This window comes from Orcinus orca, chromosome 11 (genome assembly GCF_937001465.1).
Source record: "Orcinus orca chromosome 11, mOrcOrc1.1, whole genome shotgun sequence".
Taxonomy (NCBI): Eukaryota; Metazoa; Chordata; class Mammalia; order Artiodactyla; family Delphinidae; genus Orcinus; species Orcinus orca.
In genome coordinates, this window is record NC_064569.1 from 77,688,475 (window position 1) to 77,714,650 (window position 26,176).

The 26,176-nt window shown below is 37.3% G+C and overlaps 1 protein-coding gene across 2 annotated transcripts in view; it reads left to right on the forward strand.

Annotated features, from left to right (window-relative positions):
* Positions 1-4,067: 4,067 nt before the first annotated feature.
* METAP2 (methionyl aminopeptidase 2) overlaps positions 4,068-26,176 on the forward strand; it is a 28,190-nt gene continuing 6,081 nt past the window's right edge. Inside the window, exons 1-8 of one of the 2 annotated variants that reach the window (XM_012532913.3) lie at positions 4,068-4,314; positions 6,083-6,187; positions 10,026-10,091; positions 13,847-13,949; positions 23,527-23,688; positions 24,446-24,627; positions 25,712-25,806; positions 26,047-26,143. In XM_012532913.3, the coding sequence (XP_012388367.1) occupies positions 4,164-4,314; positions 6,083-6,187; positions 10,026-10,091; positions 13,847-13,949; positions 23,527-23,688; positions 24,446-24,627; positions 25,712-25,806; positions 26,047-26,143 (961 nt within the window). In that variant the 5' untranslated portion in view covers positions 4,068-4,163. Of the gene's footprint in view, positions 4,315-6,079; positions 6,188-10,025; positions 10,092-13,846; positions 13,950-23,526; positions 23,689-24,445; positions 24,628-25,711; positions 25,807-26,046; positions 26,144-26,176 lie in introns of both variants that reach the window. The other variant, XM_004269529.4, reaches the window with a different exon arrangement.

Sequence of the window (26,176 nt, forward strand, 5' to 3'; positions counted from 1 at the left end):
GGTACCGCTATCCATCCGGGAACCCCAGCCAGAAACCTGGCTTGGTGTGTCATCTTCAACTCCTCCCTCTCCATATTCAATGGACCATTAAGTTCTCTTAATTCTAAATTAGACATGTTTCTGCAATCCAGTCTCTCCTCTCTAGCCCCCAACAGCCTTCACATAAGTTCTCATCAATATTGTTATCAACAATAACATATTAGCAAGTTTCCCCTACTAGCAGGCTCTGCCATTTCCAATTTTTCTTTCTTTAGAATACAAGCCATCAGACTTAGGGATATCACTGCTGATAAAAGTTTAAAAAATGGTTTTGAGAACAGACATGGTGTGGGCCCCCCTTTTTCAAAAAATTTTCAGGGCACAAGAAACCATCCTCTACTCTGTTATTTCATACTAATAATTTTAGACTTATTAAAAGACTGTTCAACTTCAAAAACTAGCAAGTACCATACTCTCAGAATAGAATACAGTTCTTTAAATATATTTGGCTTTTAAAATAAAACACATGGATTTACTGGATGGAAACCACTGCCCTAGAATCTAGACTGCCATCAGAGTGATCTTTCACAAAGCAAAAATGACCACGTTTCCCTAGTTTGCAGACATCTGTATGTATTATATAACCATATACATTTATCCACAGAATCTACATCAATATCATTTTACTGGCTTTTAATGGCTACACAGTACTATTCATTGTATTGTCATGCTGGGGACATGTCTGTCGTGGTATATTTTAAGCATTTTTTAAAATATTAAATTTTAAATATCCCTTGTCACATATCACCTTGAGACCTTACAATAAAAGCCACTCTTCAGGGTAGCATAGAAGGCTATTTACAATCTGGTCTCACTTCACCTACTCCTCAGCAAGAACTTCCCCTAAACATGCCACTGTCAAATGAAAAATAATGCACAACCTAAAAGTTGAGAGTTATGTTTTATTCGGCAGACATTCTTAAGACTTCAAGCCCAGGAGACAGCCTTTCAGATAAACGCTGAGAAAACTGTTCCAAAGATCAAAAGCGGGCAGCCAGGATATATGGGAGTTTTTGCACCACCACCACTAGTCGGAACAAAGGGCTACTGTTAATGAAAGAGAACGAGATATCCCAAGTTAAGGAATTTAGTGTTTTTCTACGTATGGGAAGATGCAAGAGTCTGGGCTCACTGAAATCATTCCTTTGATATGCACCTCAGCTATCCGGGTCTCTCAGTCAGGAGCAATTCCCTGCCCCTTCTCCAAGGGGACATTCGTCAAGGTCTGTGTTATGGTCTGAATTGTGTTCCCTCCCTCCAATTCATATTTTGAAGCCCTAACCCCCAGTGTGACTGTATTTACATATCTGTATCTATGCCATATCATCTATACATTTTAAAATAGTTATATAGCACTTTTTAAACCATAAAGATATGGAAAAAAATCCTCAGTATTTCCCTTAATGTCAAGCAAACAAGCTTTCCTATATTTTTCTTAATATATTTCTTGTTAACCCATTGCCAAAGGTCACAAAAGACATGTGTGCCTTAGGATATTTAGGCCATCATATAATACACACAAATGGAAAAATTTCAAGAGCATGGCTTATTAACAGCAATGTTGGCTAACACATATCACTATTGTGTCAAGTGTTGTGCTGTCACAGGTGCTTTTTCTCCATTTTGAAATTTAATTTCCATATCCTATGATGTGTTACTATTATTATCCTCATTTTACAAATAAGGAAACTGAAATTTGGAGCGATTAAGTGATTTGTCCTAAGCCACACCACTAACCAAGGACTTCAAAGAAAATAAGGCGGAGGCTAATTATGTTGCTCAGTTTGGAATTAATATTTTCTCACCAAAAATACATTTTTGGGACAAAATAATAAATATATCTTATTACATTGATTTTACAATAGGAAAAGTCTCTCTCTAAGGAAAAAAACCTTATTTTTGTCTGCTTATCTAGTTAACCATCTAAGACAAAATGACTTCATGTGATTAGCTAGAAAAAATATTCTCGTCTATGCTGGTATTGAGTTATATTTAATACAGGTTCTTTTAGATTCTTACTTAAGTTTTCAACATTTCTTATTCCTTTACCCCATTCAACTTCCTCTTATAGAGAAAACCAAATGAAGAAAAATGTGAAAATAAGGAGTGATGGGCTGTTAAGTATAATTATTCAGTTATCTCAGACTCTGCAGTGTCCTGGAAAATTATCATCCAGCAAATATTCACTACCATACTGTCAAGATATGGTTTTTTTTTTTACTATTACCTTGAAAGTTTCATTTTCTTGCGTCTTTTCGGAAAGAAAGGGGGAAAAGTAGAGTACAATCCCTTTGCAGCAAAGAAACAGTATTTTGTGTTATCAGTGCACTTTAGCATTACTTTTTTCATTGAACAAATTCTGACATTGATAATTCTGTAGATCAACTTATACCTCAAACACCCTTTGTCAAAATTTATCTACTGACCCTCTAGGGTCCTGTGTCTACTGGACTGGGTCTGAGGTAGTAGCCATGGCCCAAGTGTTCCCAGAACTTATAGTGGAACTGGGAAGATTCACAACAAAGCATGAAGGCATTTTTCATACAGCAGATCTTAGTTATAAGGATGCTTTTGGCAGTAGCTTTGCACCACAACCAGGGTGAGCTTTGATTCCTCCTGAGGTTGACAGCCACATCCTTGCCCCCAACCTTAAGACCTTTTAGACTCTTTTAAAAATCTTCATCTTTATGACAGACTAACTTGGAATAGAAAATAATAAATGTTGTAAGGAAAGTATTAGCATTTTATTTTATTCTTATTTATTTATATGTCTCATTGAATGCCAAACTTTCTTGAGGATACTTTTTTTTCACTTTTGTATCTTCCACCAAGAAAAATTACTTCTAGTCTACAATCAATACATATTTATTGAACTGATTAGGAATTTCAACTGGGAAGGCACAATACAGAATTACTAAATTTCTGGCACCTGATTACTGGGGTTTGGATTCTAACTCTGCTATTTACTTCCTGTATGACCTGGTGCAAGTGACCAAAACTCTCTAGCTCTAATTTCCCCAACTCAAAAGTGGATTAAATGAGATAATGAATGTAAAGTACTTGGCACTTCTTAAGTGCTATTTATACAATGAGTATTTACTGGGCTCCTACAATGCTTTAGGTTAGAGGTAGGTGCTGGGAATAAGAGTACAAAAAAGGCGAGGTTCCTATCTTCATGGAGCTCAAGGTAGTTGGAGAGACACACATAAAACAAATAATCACACAAATAAATTACAAATTGCCATGAAAAAAAGTTAAGAATTCAATGCGTGGTTGTATGAGCAGGGCCTGATATAGATTGTTGAGGAAGGATTCTCTGAGGGAGTGGCATTTAAGCTGAAACTTGAAAGATGAAGAGATTCTCTATTTCCTCTCGTTCCTCAACTCTCTAATCTGGCTTCCATCTCTCTACCTAAATAGCTCTTTCTAAGGTCACCAGTGGTTTCCATGTCACTATAATATATACATCCGGCATTTTTCATCCTCTTACTTGACCTCTTAGCACTCAACGCAGTTGATCACTCCCTCCTCCTTGAGACGCTGTCTTTCCTTGGCTTCTCTAATAATAGACGCCTCCTGATCTCTTAACCTCTGACTGCCTCTTCAGTCAGGCCCCTTTGTAGGTACATCTCCTTAAGTGTTTGGATAGCCTCACCGTGAGCTGTAATTGTGAATAAAAACGCAGTCCTTTTGAGTCATAAAAAAGAAGTGTGTACACGTGAAGGCATTTTTTCGCCCCTCTCCTCGCTTCCGGTGCGCTGTATAAAACCACGAATATAAAACTTTCCGGTTCCAGTCGAGAGGCCCCTCTCCCGCGCGCGGGCAGCGCCTGTCCATAGGGCAGGCACGGGAATTCAACTTGACCCTAGCAGGCAGGTTTACCCGAGGCGCGGGACGAGGGTGTGGTCAGATTTCGCGCGGTTTTCCCGACCTCCTCGGCCACGCCCGCCTGAGACGAGCCCGGCCCAGCTCCACGCGAAATCCTCACAGTCGAGTCCTCCACCGTCCCAGCATTCCCCGCGCCCTACCATCGAGAGCAGCTTCCGGCGTCGCTGGTGTAGGTGGGTGAAGAAGGAGCGGGCCCTCGCCGCCCTGTCTGAGTTCCTCGCGCTCTCTTGGGCAACATGGCGGGTGTGGAGGAGGCAGCGTCCTGCGGGAGCCACCTGAATGGCGACTTGGATCCAGACGACAGGGAGGAGGGAGCTGCCTTTACGGCTGAGGAGGCGGCCAAGAAAAAAAGACGGAAGAAGAAGAAGAGTAAAGGAGCTGCCACAGGTAAAGGGAGTTTTTATGTCTTCCCAGTCCCCGCCGGGATGGCCGAACGGCTCGACTCAGGCCCGGCGGGGCTGACAGAGACTAGGGACTTAGAATCCTGGACTGATTCCCAGGACTGAACGTGTGTCAGGGCCGAGCTGCAGATTTCCAGCCCCGGGGAGAGGCGGCTCCTCGCGTGGTATTAGGGACCTGGTGGGGGAGGGGTGGAAAAGAGGGTGCCTCAGCTTCTGTGGGGTCGTTGGGCCGGAGCCCCTGCATTGCCGGCGCTTAGCTCCCACGCAGACGGTGCGACGGACCTGAAGCCGTGCCCGGGGCCCAGCCTTCTCACCTTCCTCGCGGATTGGCCTCCTCCTCAAAAATCTGGTTCTGACCCATACTGCCGCCTCCTTGCTGGAGCAACGTGGGACATATTTTCGTCGAGGGTTGGGGGTGGAGTAACCGAGTCTTAGCGCCTCAGCAGCACCTCCCCCCACCATCCCAGTTTACGGAGGGATTTGTGTGGCGCGCAGCCCTTTTGGGGTGTGTGTGTATGTGTGTGAATGCCCACGCGCTCTTGTTACTGAGTAGTAATAGCAGGATGTGTGGTGGTGCGACTCTTCACCTGCCTAATCCCACAGTATAGTCAAGCTTTTGGGCTTTTAGGCCTGGATTATGATGCCACTTGTAGGCAGTCTGGGTAGGATATTCTGTGGGTCCGAATGGAGCTTTTCTAAATCTACTGGTAAGGCAAGGAAAACAGCTGAAAGTTTTCAGTTGGATTATATTATGAGTTAGAAACTTAATTGTTTGATTGTGAGAAGTCAGTGTTTTTGTTGCATCAAGGCCTTGGTTTTAGGAAGAGTTATTTGCACTGTTAAAATCAGCCACAGAAAGAGTGAGAGGACAGTGGAGAAGCCAGAAGTGATAAAGTGGAGTTGAGAGAGGTTAGAGAGGGTTAACCTGTATCCTTTTGAAGTTTTGATTAGATGGGAGTTGAAGAGGGAGAGCTGTAGGGGCTAGGATGCTTCCAGAGCAAAATTGAATCCCAGGATATAGTCTGGTGGCAGTTCCTGGCTTTCAGATGAAATCCAGACTCTTCAGTTTGTCCTTTTAAGGTGTTTAGCAGACTGACCCTAATATATCTTTAACAGTTCTATCTCTCAGGATGAATTCTCTGCATAGCCAGCATGTCACTTCATTATGTGCTACATGGTAATACTACCTCTTTTTACGCATACATATTACTCATATAGCTACATTCTTATTACTTCTACCGCAGGGCCTGCTCTTGTGCTTAGCTGTTGGAGAAGTTTGTTTTTTTAGTAATGGAATGTCTTTTCCTACTTATTTTTATTTTACCCAGCCCGGCTTGACAATTTCTTTCTTCCTGAACCCCTGAAGCCCCCAGGACCCCACAGAAATCCTCTTACTAAGGCCTTCAGCATTTATGGCCCATCTTAAGTCCTTGCTTGGTTAATAAATTATTTGTTGTAGTCTAATTGTTAAATACTTTAAAAAAGTTAAAACTACTTAAGGGTAGAGAACAACTTACAGTTTAACTCCTAGCACAGAGAATGTGTAATGAGTATTTTGTTGAATGGGCAGTACCACTTAGATATGAAATATTTTTTTTCGTTAAATAAATTTTATTCTGCTTCAAGTAATGTTCTGCTTTTGTTTTATGAACATTTATCAGGAAGACTTAACATGTTTTTTAGAATCCTTAGAACATATTTTAGTGGGAAGATCTTTATTAGATTTGATTTATGTTATTATATTTGATCAGCAGAGCAACAGGAACCTGATAAAGAATCAGGAGCCTCGGTTGATGAGGTAGCAAGACAGTTGGAAAGACAAGCATTGGAAGAGAAAGAAAGAGTTGATGACGATGAAGGTAAATGGTTAATTTGATTTTTGTGGTTAGGAAAGCAAGAAAATATGACATTCTTTAACCAAAGTTGCTTATTTGTCCTTATAGTCCAATATTCTCTGATGTTTTACTTAACTGATGTTAAAGCCTCAATGTCACAGATGAAAAGGAAAATGTATTTAGTTATTAGCAACTCTTTTAAAAGTTGGATATGTTGAATGCTCAAATAACACAGATCTCAACTTTAAAAATATACTTAACAAAAGGCCGAGTAGTGGGTATTAATAAGATAAAATTGAATGCCTGTTTATTTAACTAACTTTTATTGAACAGCTAATATGTACTAGGCACTATCTTAGGATACTTTCATCCATTCTCATTTTACCCTCACAAAAACCAAGCAAACAGGAAATGATAGTTATATGATTTGCCCAATGTGACACAGCTAGTTTGTGTAGAATAACAGAGCCAGAGTTTCAAACCTAGCACCTGATTCCAAGTCTATTCCTTTTACTCTATCAAAGGTACTTCCCTTTTTGTCAAAGGAGCATGTTGGAGTGCTTATCAAATCTATTATGAATTTCCTGACCCCAGATCCTTGTGGTATTTTGGAGCTTTTGCCAAAGATTTCTTTAAAGACAACAACTTTTGGAATTGTAGGAATTGATGCTATCAGTAAGACAGTGGAGGGAGTGATTAGTTAGAACTATTTTTATTCTACAGCCTCTTTTGGCAGAAGAGGAGATAGGGCTTCCCCATTCTTAATTATCTATTGCTATGATCTACTGTTCTGCCTCAAGAACTGCCAGCTTGGGCTTATGCCTTCCAGTCCTTAGCAACAAATACGTGCTGTACTTTATCATGTTAGGATAATGCAGAGCAGTTGTTTTTCCTTTAGAAGGATAAATTCTCTGCCTTCAAGGAGCTTACAGTCAAATTTAGTGGAAAAAAATGCCAAGAATTGTTACCAAACCCGGACACCAGGTTGCGGCAAAGGAAAGTACAGCGTTTATTGCAAAATGCCAAGCAAGGAGAATAGGCAGCTCATGCCCAAGAGACCTGAAGGCTTTTAGAGAAGGGTTTTTAAAGGCAACATTAGAGGTGAGGGTTGCCAGGTGCCTGATCAGCTTGTGGACATTCTTCTGATTGGTTGGCTGTGCAGTAACAGGGTGACTTTTTGGGAATCTCAGTTATAGTTTTCTGGTTTCAACTGATCTGGAGTCTGTGTGCTGGTGGTCAGCATACAGCTAACTTTTTCCACCTAGTTTGGGGGGGTTAGTATCTGCAAACCAACTCAAGGATATGGTTCAAGATATTATCTGTAGCCCTTGAGGAAAAACCAAAGGTCCTTTGTTTTTAATGGACAAACTATTATTATTTAGTTTTGTTTGATTGTTTTCCTTTGTTTTTGCATTTTTCTCATGTCTCTGATTAAATTTGCTCTTTGGAACTCAGGGAAAGCCTAAGAGTCTAAAGCTTTTTTACAAAAGAGGTGGGAGATTTGGGGTCTGTCCCTGAGAAGGCCCTACAGGGTCCTGCTTGGTTTCAGATTCAAGGGAATAGTTAGCTTGTCCTTTTCCTTAAGCAAATCTCTTGTCCATTCTGCCTTGGTTTATGCTTCAGATTATAAACATATTTTGAACTCTTAACAAGAAAGGTATTTGTAAATTCAAGGTAATATAATAGGTTGCTGTTGACCCACTGTGTGTAGAATATCAATCACAGTGCTAATTTGAAGACAGTGCCTGCCTTGTTTCATTACACCTCTGCAAAGTTATATGAATCTCTTGACATTGAAGGAGGAAATTTTGCTTGTCAGAATGGGAATCTTCAGTGTACTAAAGAAGATTTTAGGAATATCAAATATTTAGGAATTTAGTTTTCTCCAGTTTGGGTTCATTGTTTTCCTAATTCATTTTGATAATCAGGATCAACCAGTACTATTAAACTGTTGTGGGCTTCCCTGGTGGTGCGGTGGTTGAGAGTCCACCTGCCGATGCAGGGGACACGGGTTTGTGCCCCAATCCGGGAAGATCCCACATGCCGCAGAGCGGCTGGGCCAGTGAGCCATGGCCGCTGAGCCTGTGCATCTGGAGCCTGTGCTCCGTAACGGGAGAGGCCACAACAGTGAGAGGCCTGCGTACCGCAAAAAAAATAAAATAAACTGTTGTGAGAAGTCTTTGAGAGGATGGAAAGCTAATATTTCAATATCTTTTTTCTAAAGGAAAACATTATTGTGGAGAGACAAAATATAGAGTTGGAAAGATATACTGGTATCTGCAATAAAATTTATTGAAATTTGGAGGTGGAATTGTGGGCTGAATGCTGATGGAAAGCTCATTGGAGGGAATGGGACTTAAAACCAAACAAAAGAGACCATTTTGGGGCAGGACCAAGTGAAGTGAACAGTGCAAACTGGCCTCATTATAAGACGATTCATTGAGGGAGCTTTTGAGCAGTTTTTTTCCCGTCTTTCGTTTGTTTATTCATTCGTTTCCTTCCGGTTTTATTGAGATATAACTGGTATACAGTTCTGTGTGAGTTTAACGTATACAGCATAATGATTTGACTTAGATACATCATAAAATGATTACCAAAATAAGCTTAGTGAATATCCTAGTTATTTGCTCTTAGTTATTTTAGTTATTTGTGGGTAGATTAGCATACTTCAGAAATGATTGTTGAAATTTATTGAGCAACATTTTTAGAAATTCAGACACTTATGTCTATTTTTGATACCTTTATTTAAAATATTTTAACTCACTGTTTAATCTTGGTCATAATCGTATTCTTTATTTTTTCTCAAAGTTTAAGTGTATGGTCATTAAGCTTCAAGCAGAGTTGTTATGAAAACTGACAGGCAGATCATGGCTATTTTGTATATTCTTTTGCCAGCTGTTTTTTTAAAATAGTTCTTATTTTTGGTCATCAAGTTCTTTTGAAAATCTGAAAACTATGAACCTAGGAGAAGTAGAAATTTTTTTGTATACAATTTGATCCAGAAAGAAGGAGAACTCTTTTTCTCTAATAACAACTATGCAGGAAAAGATATTTTATTTATTTATTTATATTGGCTGCGACTGGTCTTAGTTGCGGCACACGGGATCTTCTTTCTTTGAGGGATGCAGGATCTTTCATTGTGGCGCATGGGCCCTTCGTTGCAGCGTGTGGGCGTGTGGGCTTCTCTCTAGTTGTGGCGCACGGGTTTAGTTGCCCCGCGGCATGTGGGATCTTAGTTCCCCAACCAGGGATCGAACCTGCGTCCCCTGCACTGGAAGGCGGATTCTTTACCACTGGACCACCAGGGAAGTCCCAGGAAAAGATATTTTAAAATATGAGACCCCATTTACCTCTCACTGGATTAGGAATCAGGTGATATTCTTGGTTCAATTTTGCTATTTATCTGTTAGGATTATCTTGGGCATGTCCTTAAACATTCCTTTTACCTCATAGGGTTGCTTTAGGATCACATGAGGTCATGAAATACAGGTGTTTAACTGCAAAGCATATATAAACTATTATTATTTCAGATGAAGTCATATAATCATTATTACAGGTATTTCAGTAACACTAGTTATTTTTCTTTGCTTTAAAAAAAAGATGTTATTTAATACATGTTTTATTCTTAAAAATATCTCAATTCTTTTAGTAGAGTAAGTCAAAGTAAAGTTTACTAGTGCTTTTGATTGCACAAGTCAAATTCTGATACTTAAAGCTAACAGTATACAAAATTCTAAGAGTATTGGGTCAGCTTTGTCGTATGCTATTTAAGATGCACTGTGTGTTTGTGTACTTGTCTGCTTGTGCTTGTTTCGTCCCTCTGCTTATAAGGCTTAAGTGAACTTGACATGTCTTTTCTTAGATGGAGATGGTGATGGAGATGCAGCAACTGGAAAGAAGAAGAAAAAGAAGAAGAAGAAGAGAGGACGTTAGTGTCTTTAGTTAATCCTACTTGCCAAATTAGAAGTGGTTTATTAACCAGCAGGTTTGAAGAGTAGATTTGAAGTTGCTTAAGATCCTGGTATATGTTAGGGAAATAAATATAGGCTTAATGGAGGTAGAATTTAGTGAAACTCACAGCTATTTGGCAAGTACTTTGGTTTAACAGTCTTGTTATTTTCTTTAGCTGTATTCAGCCAGGGGATGTTAATAATAAATTTGTTGTATTTTACTGCATGTTAGGGATGAGTTCCTAAAAACTTTATAATTTAAAATTTGAATAATTCAAATAGTTTTGTCAGTGATGACTAAAGTAATGCCACCAAGTGGTAATAGGATAAACATAGTTTGCAGTTCACCTGCCAGTTTTGATATTACGAGATTCTTGGCGAATATTTAATGAGGAGTCCCATTATTTAAAATTTGTGTGTATGGTGAATTTTTATTAATAACATGTATTGTAGTATTTCAGATTCACTTAATATATGATCCTACTTGTATTTTATTTCTATAAACGATATAACCAAACATCTTCATAGACCTGAAGCTCTTAGGGAGACTAAGGGGAGACTGTATAGCATAGACTACGGAGACTGTATATAGACTAAGGGGAATAAAGTTTGGGTTGAGAATCAGAACAAGTTCTAATCTTGGATGCCCTTTGGTTATTGGGGTCCATTGAGTGTCTGGCTAAACCTTCCTTTAAAATCTTTAGGCTGAAATTTTATGAATGAGAATATTGAGGGTTTGACTTTCATTTTTATCTCTGGGTTGAAATACTTAAATTATTTTTTAAGAAAGCTATTGGCTCTGCCAGCCATTCCCCTGATATGTCTCTAGGTGGAGATGGAATAGCCTTCTTTCTGGTCAGGCATCTATCCTGGTTAGATCCTTCTACTCAGGATGTCAGTTCTGCCCCTAGCATAATCTGTATTTAATGAGCACAGATTACTTGCATTCCAGGAATCTCCAGGTATTATGATGTCATGTTCCTTCCATTCAAAAATTGTTCATAGTGTGCTTGTGAGACGTATTACCTGAGATTGGCTTGAGAAAGATCTGTTTCTCCAAATACTCTAAAATTGCTTCCTAATGAAGGTAGATAAGCAGGGAGGAGCATTAAGAGGCTGCTTTGTATTTGCCCTTGGTAGAATTCTTCCACTGACAGATGTTTTATTATGATGCCATCAGCCTTTGTTGTGCCTCCTCTGAGGATGTTGTTGAACTTACTGTTCATTATATTTCTTTATGAGCAGTCTTGAGAGACCCTTTTTTTTCTGGTCTTAGTATCAAGAATAATTGTGCTTTTCCTGAGTAGTTAATGTGTTTTATTGCAGAAGCACCATGAACTATGCAAATAACCTAGCCTTTTTTTTGGATATTGGCTACTAGAGGATTTAGAGCCAAATCTGGTTTTGTATTGGCCTTATTTCAGGTTCTATTTTAGGTTCTTTCTGTGTTTTGATTTTTGCTCTCTGATTTGCTTTGAATGTCTCTTATTTGTGTAGGCTGTCATAAATCACTTATGAAATAAACCAAATACTGTAATCAGGGGCAGTTTACTGCCCTCATTTTCCTCATCTATAAAGTGAGAGAATTGTAAGTGATAGTTAACAATAACTGCAATACAGATATTTATAATTATTCATAGTTTTAGATAATAACTTGGACATAGTACGTTATAAGTTTCAAAGGTTATCCAAGATTTCATCTAGTTCCTCATTTTGTAGATGAGGAAACTGAGGCTTGGCACATTTAGGCATTTGTCCAAGTCACAGCTAATAAGTGGTAAAGGCTAGGCTTCAACTTATTTCAATGACAAATTCTTTATTTTTTCTCTAATGAACTTCTTGAGTCCTTTAACTATTTTGTCTTAATAATTTGTGGACAATATAAAAGGCATCTTTATTAGATTTGTAGATGAAATATAAAGCTGAGGATGATAATACTTTGGTTGACAGAAATCAAGATTTCAAAAGAAAACTGAGACAATAGGCTAATATTAACAAGCTGAAATTTAAATAAGCATATATAAAGTTAGTATAAGGTGATAGAATCCTAAGGATTTTGAGTGCTTATACAGTGAGAACCAAAAAGCTAGGAATCTTAACCTTTCAGTAGCAGTAGGATTTTTAGAATCAACAGTGTATTATACTAATTGTACCTTATTTGAACTATTAATAGAAGTCAATTCTAGTACCAACTTAAAAGGATCACTGACAAGGTTGATGAATATGAGTGAAAGTGTTAAGAACCGCATCCCTTAAAGTGGTTTCTCATCATAGAGAGGAAGGAAGCAGTAGAAATGAAAAGTAAATTTTTTTTAACTGCAAAGAGTTAAGTAGAACTAACAGATGAAAGTAACAGGGAATTAGTGTTGGAAGAGCTTTCTAACAGTTACAGTTCTCCCCAAGTGAATGTATTTTAGCTTGGGAATAGTGATTGCCTCCGCTGTAAGGCACTTAGTGCCATCCGTCAGGGGTGTTAGAGGATTCCTGGATTTGAGTGTGAAACTAAATTAGATGACCTCTAAGGTCATTTTTGATTTCAAATTCTAAACGTTCCCTCTTCGGAGGAACCTAAAACAGCATTCCCCAAGTTTATTTGTCCGTAGAACACTTCTAAGCATTACATAAGAAAGAGGAAAACGGTGGGTGTTTGTGAAATATTGAATATTCAGATTAAAAGAGGGAACCAAAAAATGGTTCTGTAGATAAATGATTTGGCTCAGTAAATTGTCAAATTTTTCCTTATATGCATCCTTTTATTTCCCATTGCAGAACAAAAAAATCTAAAATATGTGTTAAAATTTCAGATAAAAACCCATAAGACTGGTTAAAATCAAAAGAAAACCACACACTTCAACTCAGTAGTTGTTACATGCTGCAGGTATACATTGAAAGTCATATATTATTGCATAAATTAAGTCTTATGTAACCTCCTGACATTCCTTGGATACAGCACTTGTTGCTAAAAGAAAGTTCTTTGTAGAATAAGAACTATATAAGAACTAGTTCTTACGCATTTAAACGGATTTTTAGAAGACACATCTCTAAATATTTTTAAAAAGCATTTTGGAACACTGGTGTCTTAGAATGTAGTTTGGGAAATAATGTGTCCTTAAAACATATGCTAAAAAAAAAAAAAACATATGCTAAGTACTGTAACTTTTTTCAAGTATCTGGAAATTTGTATATGGCTACCTAAAGTCTTTTAGCCCTGGGGTATGTATACATACTAACATACTAAGTATGTATGTATACATAATATACATACTATGTATACTAACTTTTATACATAATATACCCTTGGAATAAGTTTTTTACCTATTTTATTAAACATAATAGCTTTATATTTTTACTTTATCGCTATAGGATTTCTTTTTTATTTTCTTGTTGCTTCTTTGATTTTTATTTGCGAAAGCCAGCCTCTGTATGCTATTCCATTTCCAGTATAGTAAATGAAGACAAAAACATTAGAAGTGTTCTTTGTGCCAAGGCATATACTGTTTAAATACATAATGGAGTTCTGAGGAGTTGAATATTTTTATTCCCAAGTAATTAATTATAAATCAGGAGGTGGCTATTGTGGTGAAGTATCTTCTGTTTTGAACTGTAAATTGATACCAGGGAGGTTCCTTAAAGTCAGGACATATAATAACAATTAGGAACTGAGAAAAACTAATGCTAACTGCTTAATTTTGTTTTTAACTACAGAAGTTAATGCTTTATTTGTATCTCACAGCAAAAGTTCAAACAGACCCTCCCTCAGTTCCAATATGTGACCTGTATCCTAATGGTGTATTTCCCAAAGGACAAGAATGCGAGTACCCACCCACACAAGATGGGTAAGGATCATAAAATAACTTCCAGTTTGACTTTTGAAAGTTGTAGTTTAGCAATAAAGCAGATTTGATTTTTCTTAGGACTTTGCTCCACTACCTTAATAAAAAAGCTTATGAATTTGTTGCAGAGAAGATACAGTAGAAGCCCTCTTATCCAAAATGATTGGGACCAGTAGTTGGTTAATCTTTATTGATAAAAGTTAACTTAAAACAAACATTTGTTTTTCATCATTCTTGATCTTTGAGCATGGATTGCATTGAACTCCACTTTTTTTTTTTTCCATGGGCTGAATCCATAATGCATTGTCTGGTCTGTTCCATTTTGAGTTTCTGTGAACAGTAAGAACTAAGTAATCTGCGGCTGATGCCTATACCTACATTGTTTTTTTTCCTGAAATCATTTACAGTTCCATTTGACAGAAGTATTTTTTGACGACTTGCCTTTATTGAAACTCCTCTGAGTAGTCAATTTAGTTTTCATAGAAACAATTCTTTTTATGTAATGTATAATTAAACTACATAATTACAATAACAAGTACAGATGACTTACACAGGTTTGGGCACAGATAACCTGATTCTTGGAAGTGTTCTGAAAGAATGCATTTTATTTGGTTAGCAGACACTTAAAGTGGCATTATGTAGACTAGTTAAGAGCCTGGAAGCTGGGACCTAACTCTCCGCATTTGAATCCCAGTTCTAACACTTATTAGCTTTGTGACTTGGGCAAGTAATTTATCATGTCTGTGCTTTCATTTCCTCATCCATAAAATGAGCTCTTCATAGGGTTGTTGTGAGGAATAATATATGTAAAGCATTTAGAAGAGTGATAGACACATAGTAAGCATTAGGTAAGTGTTAGCTGCTATTATTATTATTATTCAAAACAGGAACCTAGCCACTAGTATTCAGACTACAGTGGGCATTGGTCTGTATGGTTTACAGAGGGATCAGGAGCATTGGTTAATCCAGTGGTTGCAATAGTTGGTTAAGAAAGCTTCTACTGTAGCACTATTTCTTTGACCTGTAAAGACATCGTTGTTTTTCTTTAAACTTAGAAAGGAACATGATGTTATATTTTATGGCATGGGCATCTTTTGTTTGAATTTGAATACATCAGTCACTATCCCTGTCTTAAAACATTTATTTTTAAAGTGTTACAAACATGCAGTTTTATATTAATTACATAAATTTTCATAGTACATATGATGTGATGACACTTATTTTTTAATATAATCTTTTTTTTTTTTTTCCTTGTTTCCTCTTCCTTCCCGACCCATGTAACCACCTAGCAGGTAGCCTTCCATATGTTTTATGCTCATGTATGTGTACATCTATCTCTGTTTGTGTAAGGAGAGTGTTTTGGTCATTATTTGTTTACAAAAACAGAATCGTAGGCGCACTTTCCTCCTCCATGCCTTTCTCATCAGGGCTGCATCTTGGAAGTCCCTCTAAGTTAATCAGAATAGCTCTGTTATTCTTTTGAATGGCTTCATAATCTGTGGCATGAATATACCGTACTTTATTCCACCATTTTGTAATTGATGAGCATTCACTTTGCCTCCAGTTGTTTTTTTTGCTGTTATAAAGCATTTGCAATAAAGGTCTCTCTTAAGTATATACATATATATGTATAAATACATATATGTGTCTGGGAATACACATATATATCTCCTTATGTGCTGGCAGTTTTATTATGTGATAGTTCTCCAGGAGTGGGATTGCTGAATCAAAGAATATATTAATACTTTATGATTCCCAGATTGCTAGTGATTTTTGAGCATCTTTTGATTATTGGCTTTATTCTTTTGCTCTTGCAGAAGTTTAAAGATTATACTTTTATTTTATTTTTTATTGGGGTATAGTTGTTTTACAATGTTGTGTTAGTTTCTGCTGTACAGCGAAGTGGAGTTCCCTGTGCTATATATAGCAGGTTCTTATTAGTTATCTGTTTATACATATTAGTGTATACATGTCAATCCCAATATCCCAATTCATCCCACCCCCACCCGCCACTTTCCCTCCTTGGTGTCCATACATTTGTTCTCTACATCTGTGTCTCTGTTTCGGCCCTGCAAACTGGTTCATCTGTACCATTTTTCTAGATTCCACATATATGTGTTAATATACAATATTTGTTTTTCTGACTTACTTCACTCTGTATGACAGTCTCTAGGTCCATTCATGTCTCTACAAATGAGCGAATTTCGTTCCTTTCTATGGCTGAGTAATGTTCCGTTGTATATATGTACCACATATTCTTTATCCATTTTTCTGTTGATGGACATTTAAAGATTTTATATAACAGTATATATTCATATTTTGTACTTCTGGGCTCCTAGCAGTCTCTTCTGTTTTCTTAAACTCTTATTTTTTGTTTTATTACATCTTTAATTGGTCTAGAATTTTTTGTCTAAGGTTGGGGGTGCTAATTTTACTTTCTTTCAAATGGATAGCTAGTTGTGCTAGAATTGTTTCTTAAGTAGTTCATTCTATTAAATTGAATGACCACTTTTGCCATATACTATTCTTATATAATGGAACTCTGTTACCTTATATAATGGAACCAATTTCTGTATTATTTATTCTGTTCCACTCATCTATTTGTCTATTTCTATACTAATACTGTTTATTTTGATAGTTTGATAAATCAGTTGTTTCTTCTCTGCCACACAACCCAACCAAACAGTTCTTTTTTTATTTTTCTCAGATACTTTTGGTCATATTTTTAGTTTTAATACACATATCCACAGAAAAATGCCTTTCTTATTGGAGTCACATCATATTTATGTATGTTTCAGAAAACTGACAGTTGTATCACATTGACTTCTCCATTGTCGTCGTATATTTTCCACCTTATTCTGATTTTTTTTTTTAAATGTAGGTCCTGTCCCTTTTTTGTTAAGTTTGTTCTTAAGTGTTCTATTGTTTTGTTACTGATGTGAACGACGTATTTTTATTCCCATTTCCATTTCTGTTTTCTTATTGCTAAAGGGGAAGAAAGCCATAGATTTCCTATACTTGTTAACACATTGTTAATATATATATTTTTTTAACTTTTTTTTTTTTTTTTTTTTTTTTTTTGCCGTACGTGGGCCTCTCACTGTTGTGGCCTCTCCCGTTGTGGAGCACAGGCTCCGGACGTGCAGGCCCAGCAGCCATGGCCCACGGGCCCAGCCGCGGCATGTGGGATCCTCCCGGACCGGGGCACGAACCCGTGTCCCCTGCATCGGCAGGCGGACTCTCAACCACTGTGCCACCAGGGAAGCCCCATTGTTAATATTTTTAACAACATGAATATGGTGGAACACTTGAAGTAATGTTTAATACAAGAAAAAATAATTGAGATTTTGTAAATCTTAGAAACTACGTTTTCCTTTTTGCTATCATTTTCTAATGCAAACTGAACATTGTATAGGTGGAATAAGTTCCATTTTTGAAACAATACAGGAAGATATTAATTATATATTATAATATCTCTTGGGATAATACTTTTCTTAAATATTGAAAGCAATGTTGTGTGCTGTCCTGGAGAAGTACAAAAGAAATTAAGATACTGTTGTTATGTTTGTTCTTTAATAAATCTCAATTTTTTTGAGATTCATATAATCAGTTTTGACTACTTGCAAATAGATTACAATCAATATTCTTACGGATTTGGTAAAGTATTAAATATAGTTTTGTATCTTGCCTTCCTTGATTGAAAATTACATGAATTATTACATAGAACTTACCTGTGTAACTGCCACCCAGGTTGAGTACATTATGTTAACTTTTTATTTTGAAGTAATTTCATACTTAACAGAAGTAATTCCATTCTGTGAGACTAGTACACAGAACTCCTGCATACCTTTCTCAGAGTATCTTTAACATTTTGTCACATTTGCTTTATCGTTCTTAATCTCAATGGAATATGACACTTATATTATGTATAATATACAAATAACACTCCATTTTCTCCTTGGGAGATAGCAAGATAGAAGGCAAATGTGGAAAAATGTTATATTGGTGAATCTGTACACATACTGTTTTTCTGAAGTATTTGAGAGTAGGTTGTGCATTTTGGGGTGGGTTACTAGATAAGTAGATATTGTGTCCTTTTCAGGGTTGTCAAATATTAAGGCACATGATGTCAATTTCTTTCACTTGGATAAGGTATTAACCAGTTTCTCTATTATATCGTTATTGTTTTTCCTCTTGTAATTAGTAATTTGTGGGAAATTTTTTTGAGAATGTAAATATCTCATTCCTTAGGAACATCTTCCTTACGTGTGGAAATCCATGATTTTTTTAATCAGTTTTTACTAGGATGGTTGTTGCTCTTTAAAAAAATTTAACATTCTGTGTGCATTTCCTGTGTCATTAAAATTTTTTGAAACCAATTTTAATAGCTATAATGCTGTTCTGTATCTAGCATAACTTTATTAGCTATTACCCTATTTTTGAACATTAGTACTGTTTTCAATTTTTTGCCACTAGAAAAATTTCTGTGATGAACATCTTGGTATGTTAATTGAATCTGATTTTTCCTTCTTTCTAGATCTCTAGAAATAGAACAAAGAATTATTTTGAAATTCTTGATATATATTTCTAAATTCAGTAGGCAATTTTTTGAGATACTTGTTAATTTTACAAGCAATACATGTTCATTATAGGACAGTTAGGAAACACAGATAAGCAAAAAGAAGAAAGTAAAAATTTCCTTAATTCTGCCTGTGATTTAAAACCACTGTTTACTGTCTACTATTTTACTGTATTTGATCACTTGGTTAATGTGGTGACAGCCAGCTGTTTCTTTTTTAAAGGTACTTTGTTCTTTTTGCAGTTTCCAGGTAATCTGTGGGATACTTTGGTACTGTTGGAAAATCCTTTTTTTAACAACCTTTCACTTAATTATTTTAATATCCATTGATGATCCTTGCTTTATCAGTTATTTTGTGAGGACTTAATAATGGTGAATTTCTAATTCTGTCATGCCTTCTACATTTATTTGCTGACATTATTCTATAAGAAGAATTTTCCTTTACCAGCTGGGGATCAACTATAATTTTTTCTTATAGGCAGTTAAACATGCTTTCTCTCTCTCTCTCTTTTTTTCTTTTTTGGGCCGTGCTTCGTGGCTTGTGGGATCTTAGTTCCCCAATCAGGGATTGGACCCAGGCCTTTGGCAGTGAGAGCCCAGAGTCCTAACCCCTGGACCGCCAGGGAGTTCCCTTTTTTTTCTCTTTAAATACCAGTTTCCAGAGGAAGGAATTGGTGTCATATCTGCCTCATTCTTAATTATTTCTGGGCTAAAGATATGTATTTTTTTTATAGGTATGCATTTTAAATGGTTTTTGTAAATGTGTCATATAGTGCTTTAGGAATGCACTTATAATCACTTTTAAGTTGTCTGTGCAATGAGTTCAGAAACATTTATGACTATTAGAAATTAATAGATACCTTTGTACCTTTTGATTTTACTTATATTTTCCTGCTTTTAATACATCCACCAGTAAAGACGAAATATTAAAAAGACTCAGAAATATCAAAGAGGTGCAAAGAATTTACATACTCTATATTATTATTATTTTAAAATATTTAATTATTTACTTTTGGCTGCATTGGGTCTTAGTTGTGGCACATGGGATCTTTCATTGTGGCGTGCAGGCTCTTCATTGCGGCGCGTGGGCACTCTAGTATAGCGTGTGCGCTTAGTTGCCCCACAGCATGTGGGATCTTAGTTCCCTGACCAGGGATCGAACCCATGTCCCTTGCGTTGGAAGGTGGATTCTTCACCACTGGACCACCAAGGAAGTCCCTATATATTCTATAAACACTTCCTATAAAGATTCTTTTTCAAGCAGTTGTTTTGATAGTTTTGTTTTGCAGACATAATTTTTTTTTAAAGCATGCCTCACCTGACTCTCAGTTTAACTGCCTTTTGGAATAATTGGTATGACTTAGAATGATTTTTTTCATCTTATTTATAAATTTTTGTTAAATAGACTGTCAAAAATTCAAATTTAGGTAAAGGGAAGACTCCTTCAAAATCTTTCATTTGGGCCTGTAATTATAATTAAAGACCCTGACAGTAAGCTCTCGAATATCACTAATGATTTTCAACTTGAACTCAAGACTTAGCAAAATAATTTATTTAATTCAGTTGATTGATAGTTCTTTACTAACAATGCAGAACATTCCATAATCTTTTGAAGAATCCACTGCTTCTAAGAGTTAGCCAGGGACTTTCCTGGCAGTCCAATGGTTAAGACTCCCTGCTTCCACTGCAAGGGGTGTGGATTCGATCCCTGGTCAGGGAACTAAGATCCCACATGCCACCCTGAGGCCAAAAAAAAAAAAGCCATTCAACCTTCAGGAGTGTAAGATAGTCATGAGATCTATTGATTTTAGTATTGGGGATCTTTATTATGTTCTGATTCTAAAATGTCAAATAGCATTTGAAATTTAATTACACTTATGGTTTTTTTTTTTTTTTTTTGGGTTCGCGGGCCTTTCACTGTTGTGGCCTCTCCCGCTGCGGAGCAGAGGCTCTGGACGCGCAGGCTCAGCAGCCATGGCTCATGGGTCTAGCCACTCCGCGGCATGTGGGATCTTCCCGGACCGGGGCACGAACCCGTGTACCCTGCATTGGCAGGCGGACTCCCAACCACTGCACCACCAGGGAAGCCCTACATTTATGTTTTAACCTATAAGAAGTCGATTTGAAGAATCTTAAGGTTTAGACTGAGGAGAAGAAATGGGAATTGATAATGACCAATTCCCTTTTCACATCCCTACATGCATAATATCCATCAGTTCCCTGTGGACATAGTCTTTTATCTTACTACCCTAGAGTAAATATTAGCTGGTATTTTTACTTTCCACAGAAATCTTTGGCTTTTGAAGCAGAAGGTGCTTTCAGACTTTACTGTCAGTGTGGCTGTAGGTATATGTGCCAGGATTATGGACCATGTAAAAGATGAAGAATTGTGATTTATTTTGCTTAAAGGTTGATCTGAGAATAAAGCTAGTACTCTTGTGCCTAAGATGATTTATTCTTAGAATGTTTGGATTCCTGGTTTTCAGGAAAGATTTTTGGACTTTTGGGAGAGACAGGGCTAGAGTTACAACTAGAGGTCAGGAGATTATGGCTTGTCTGTCCGAGCATGGAGCGAGCAACTATAAGTGTACTGCAGCTGAAAAAGGTTGAGTCACATCTTTAGAATATACTTTTTTTTTTTTTTCTTTCTTTCTTTTTTTTTTTCTGTATGTGGGCCTCTCACTGTTGTGGCCTCTCCCGTTGCGGAGCACAGGCTCCGGACGCGCAGGCTCAGCGGCTATGGCTCACGGGCCCAGCCGCTCCACGGCATGTGGGATCTTCCTGGACCGGGGCACGAACCCGTGTCCCCTGCATCGGCAGGCGGACTCTCAACCACTGCACCACCAGGGAAGCCCTGGAATATACTTTTTAAAGGATCTTATCCTGTTATTTTCTGCTCTGAGGGTGTTTGTTTGAATACTTTGATTACAAGTTGCCTCTTAGTTTTTACTATTCCTATAAAAGTAATTGATAACACATTTAAGTATGTAAGGGGTTTAAAATTGACCTTAAACTGATAATATTTCAGTTTTCTAATAACAGCAGTAGATAGATCCAAAATATATTTCTAAACAGTAAATAAGCTATAGAAGCCTCTGTGACTCTTAAATACCCTCAGTTTCACATAGGACAGCTCCTTTGGGCCTTTGTAGCAAATCAGAGGAAGTAGATGTTGGCACAGGTAGCTGCTGCAATAAGAAGTAATAATGATGAACTTGATGCTGACACACAGAGAAACTCTGAAAGCATTTTGGGGCATTAACTTAGGGGGCTGTAGTTTAAAGCAGTTGGGTAAACTCTTTTTTATAGAGGGTCATATTGTAAATATTTCAGGTCTTGAATATTAATTCACTTCTGCTGTTGTAGCATGAAAGTAGGTATAGATGGTATATAAATGAATGAGCATAGCTATGTTGCAAAAAAAATTGTTTTTGACTTTTTATATTTTAGTTTTATTTTTGTTTATTTATTTATTTTTGGTTGCATTGGGTTTTCGTTGCTGCGCACAGGCTTTATCTGGTTGCAACGAGTGGGGGCTAGTTTTTGTTGCGGTGCACGGGCTTCTTATTGCGGTGGCTTCTCTTGTTGCGGAGCATGGGCTCTAGGTGTGCGGGCTTCAGTAGTTGTGGCACGTGGGCTCAGTAGATGTGGCTCACGGGCTTAGCTGCTGCACGGCATGTGGGATCTTCCTGGACCAGGGATTGAACCCCTGTCCCCTGCATTGGCAGGCGGATTCTTTTTTTGTTTAATTAATTAATTAATTTTATTTTATTTATTTTTGGCTGTGTTGGGTCTTCGTTGCTGTATGTGGGCTTTCTCTGGTTGTGGCGAGCAGGGGTTACTCTTCCTTGCAGTGTGCAGGCTTCTCATTGCGGTGGCTTCTCCTGTTGCAGAGCACGGGCTGTAGGCACGTGAGCTTCAGTAGTTGTGGCTCGTGGGCTCTAGAGCTCAGGCTCAGTAGTTGTGGCGCACAGGCTAAAGTTGCTCTGCAGCATGTGGGATCTTCCCGGACCAGGGCTCGAGCCCGAGTCCCCTGCATTGGCAGGTGGATTCTTAACCACTGCGCCATCAGGGAAGCCTGGCAGGTGGATTCTTAACCACTGTGCCACCAGGGAAGTCCTGTTGCAAAAAAATTTTATTTACAAAACAAGTGCCAGGCTGGATTTGCCTGCAGGCTGTAGTTTGCTGACCACTGTCTTTGAGGCAAATGAGAGTTATTTCTTGAAGGCATCACTTTTATACTAAGTGTAATTTATACTTCCGTGATCACTGACTTGTGAATTCTGTATTCAGTATTGCTTAAGAATCTGTGAAAGCTATAACTTCAAAAAAGATTTTCACTTGAAGCAGTTATTATTTTTGAAATGTACTGCTTAAAAAGGGACTTAGTAGATCTTCTCATTTGCAAATACTGAATATAAAAATCTTTGTTATCCTTGGCAGTTTTAAAATATGAGCCATCTCCTTCAAGGAAGATTACCTCTAATATATATACAATTAGAAAAATCCTGTGAAAGCACATAATATTTTATGTTTTGAGAAAGGTATATGCAGGTTGCCAGGTCAAGTCTTTGGATTAGTACTTGCCCTGTTGGTGAAGTTAAATGTTAATATTTGGTGCATCCTTAAAATTTATATTACCTCAAGGAGAAGGATGACTTTTTTTCCTCCCCTCTGCTTTGTTTCTAGGACTCTCTTCTGATTTTTCTGGTTCTCTACTTTTGTGTTATTTTATGTGGTGTAGGCTATTAGTCCCTCTGACTGTGAATAAAATCTCACTTGAGGATTGTTTTTTTTCTAAGAGTCTTACAAAAGGTTTAACTTGATTAGGTTTGGTTGTACCTGTGTGGGTACTTGTATTTCAGAAACTTCGCCGACTTTTAATAAAAGAAACTGAGTATGTAATTTTTTTGTCCAAAATAGTGTATTTTTATCTCTCAGCTGTTATGCTTATTTTGCTGTTTATTAAATGACTAATGCTATACTATGCATACTATAAAGGCGAACAGCTGCTTGGAGAACTACAAGTGAAGAAAAGAAAGCATTAGATCAAGCTAGTGAAGAGATTTGGAACGATTTTCGAGAAGCTGCAGAAGCACATCGACAAGTTAGAAAATATGTCATGAGCTGGATCAAGCCTGGGATGACAATGATAGAAATCTGGTAAAAGGGATATGTTTTTGTAAGAACATGATAAAAGAAATTGTTTAGAGCTAACTCTCCAATTGTAATGTATGGCTTTCATTATATAATGCTTTGCCAAAAAACTTTAAGTGAAGGTTCTAGAAATACCTTCTAAATTTTTGTAGTGTCGATGTAATGAGGAAACCATAAGAGGACATTTGCAACTTCATTCACCCTATTTTGTACTCATGTACTCTCATGTGTACAAATGTACACATTACTGATTCTTATTTTCTGTTTGGAAATCTGTTACTTTGCTATCCAGTAAATCGTATTAAATTAAAATTCTGGGACACAAAACATTTATAATGCAATGAAGAAATCAATAAAAGTAATTATTTCTCCAGCTTTCCCCTTGAGAAATAATAAGCTATAGGGCAACTTAATACTCTGATCCCGAGAATATTCAAAACATGCAGCATTGAGAAAATAAAACGTAATCAGCATTTAAATTAGTCTAAGTCAAGAGTCTTATTTCCTGGTAAATCAGGTTGAAAGTGGATCGTGTTTTTCTGTTTCTCCAGATTTCTAGTGGAATTAAATTCTCTTTATTTTTTAGAGATGAACCTACTGTGTTCATAACGTCAAAGGACTGTTATTTAGTCACATGCAGAAAGTACTCAGATCACTCCCAGAAAGTAATTTAAGAGTTTTAGTAAACTTTTTGGAGTTGATGAACTGTAAGGTATATACGGGTAGGAACATAAAAGTAAACAAATTCCTTTTTTTTTTTAAGTGAAAAGTTGGAAGACTGTTCACGGAAGTTAATAAAAGAGAATGGATTAAATGCAGGCCTGGCATTTCCTACTGGGTGTTCTCTGAATAACTGTGCTGCCCATTATACTCCCAATGCTGGTGACACAACAGTATTACAGTATGATGACATCTGTAAGATAGACTTTGGAACACATATAAGTGGTGAGTTGTTAGAAATAATTCCCACTCCACCCTCCTCCTGAAAACTCTAGTCTTGTCCCTGTTGGGTGGGGCTGTAGATACTGAACTCTCACGTTTTCTTCTTGATGCCTCACTTTTCAGTAGAGCTATGTTGAGGTAGATTTTGAGATTTACTTTGAAGCATCCTACTTAGTGGAGTACAGTGAAAACTGTTGGGTAATTGAGGTTTATTACCTATTGTATCAAGGCATGAAAAATAGAATCTTACATCTCATTCAGTTCATTGTTGTAGACATTTTTTATTCATATAACAACAAAAAGCATTTACTTAGAACCTTTGAGTTTACCAACCTTTATATATAATGGTTAACTTTTCTATATTCTCTCCCAAACCCTGTTAGGTAAGTACCTTTTACTTTCACTTAACAGGTGAGAAAGCAAAGCTTAGATTTAAATACTTACCTGAGGTTTTACTAAATTGGAGAAGCTAGTCTGATGGTTAGTGTCCTGTGGACCTATACATTTTCTCTGCCCACCGTGCTGTTCCTTAGTTCCCCAGGCTTTTCTCACTTTGATTTGTTTCTGTTTATATATTTTTTATAACTGCCTGGGTGAATATTGAATTGCTGCTGTCTTGAAGTAGTATATACCAACCGTGGAATTAATTTTTTCATTTCAAAACCTTTGTATAACTTATTTACACTTTTTTCCCCTTTGATTACGATTGCTGTCTGGGTACTTGATGTGCTGCCTTCATTTGAGCCCATCTTTTTTTTTTTTTTTCTTTTTTTTTTTGTGGTACGCGGGCCTCTCACTGTTGTGGCCTCTCCCGTTACGGAGCACAGGCTCTGGATGCGCAGGCTCAGCGGCCATGGCTCACGGGCCTAGCTGCTCCGCGGCATGTGGGATCTTCCCGGACTGGGGCACGAACCTGTGTCCCCTGCATCGGCAGGCGGACTCTCAACCACTGCGCCACCAGGAAAGCCCCTGAGCCCATCATTTTATGTTGCTGTTAACTAGCAAGATTAATTAATAGAGTAGATACTATAAAGTAGATCATTTGACTAGCTGATAAGTAAACTTAAAGACAAATTTTCTCTTGCAGGTAGGATTATTGACTGTGCTTTTACTGTCACTTTTAATCCCAAATATGATACATTATTAAAAGCTGTAAAAGATGCCACTAACACTGGAATAAAGGTATGTGAACTGTAAGCGCCATTTCATTCAACATATTTTGAGCACTTTATAGCCTGTTTGGGTTATGTAAGACTGGTCCACCACCCTTAGGGTTTTAAGTGGGTTATTGTAATACAGTGTATGGAAGGCTTTTATAGAGGAAGTCATTTCTGCTTGTCCCTTATTTTAAGATATTAAGAAGTTAAGTTGCTGTAAAATTCTGCACTTTGAATAACAGAGTATACATGATTCTGTTTTTAGTGTGCTGGAATCGATGTCCGTCTATGTGATGTTGGTGAGGCCATCCAAGAAGTTATGGAATCCTACGAAGTTGAAATAGATGGGAAGACATATCAAGGTATGTTCTCTAAAAATGCATCTTATTTTGAAA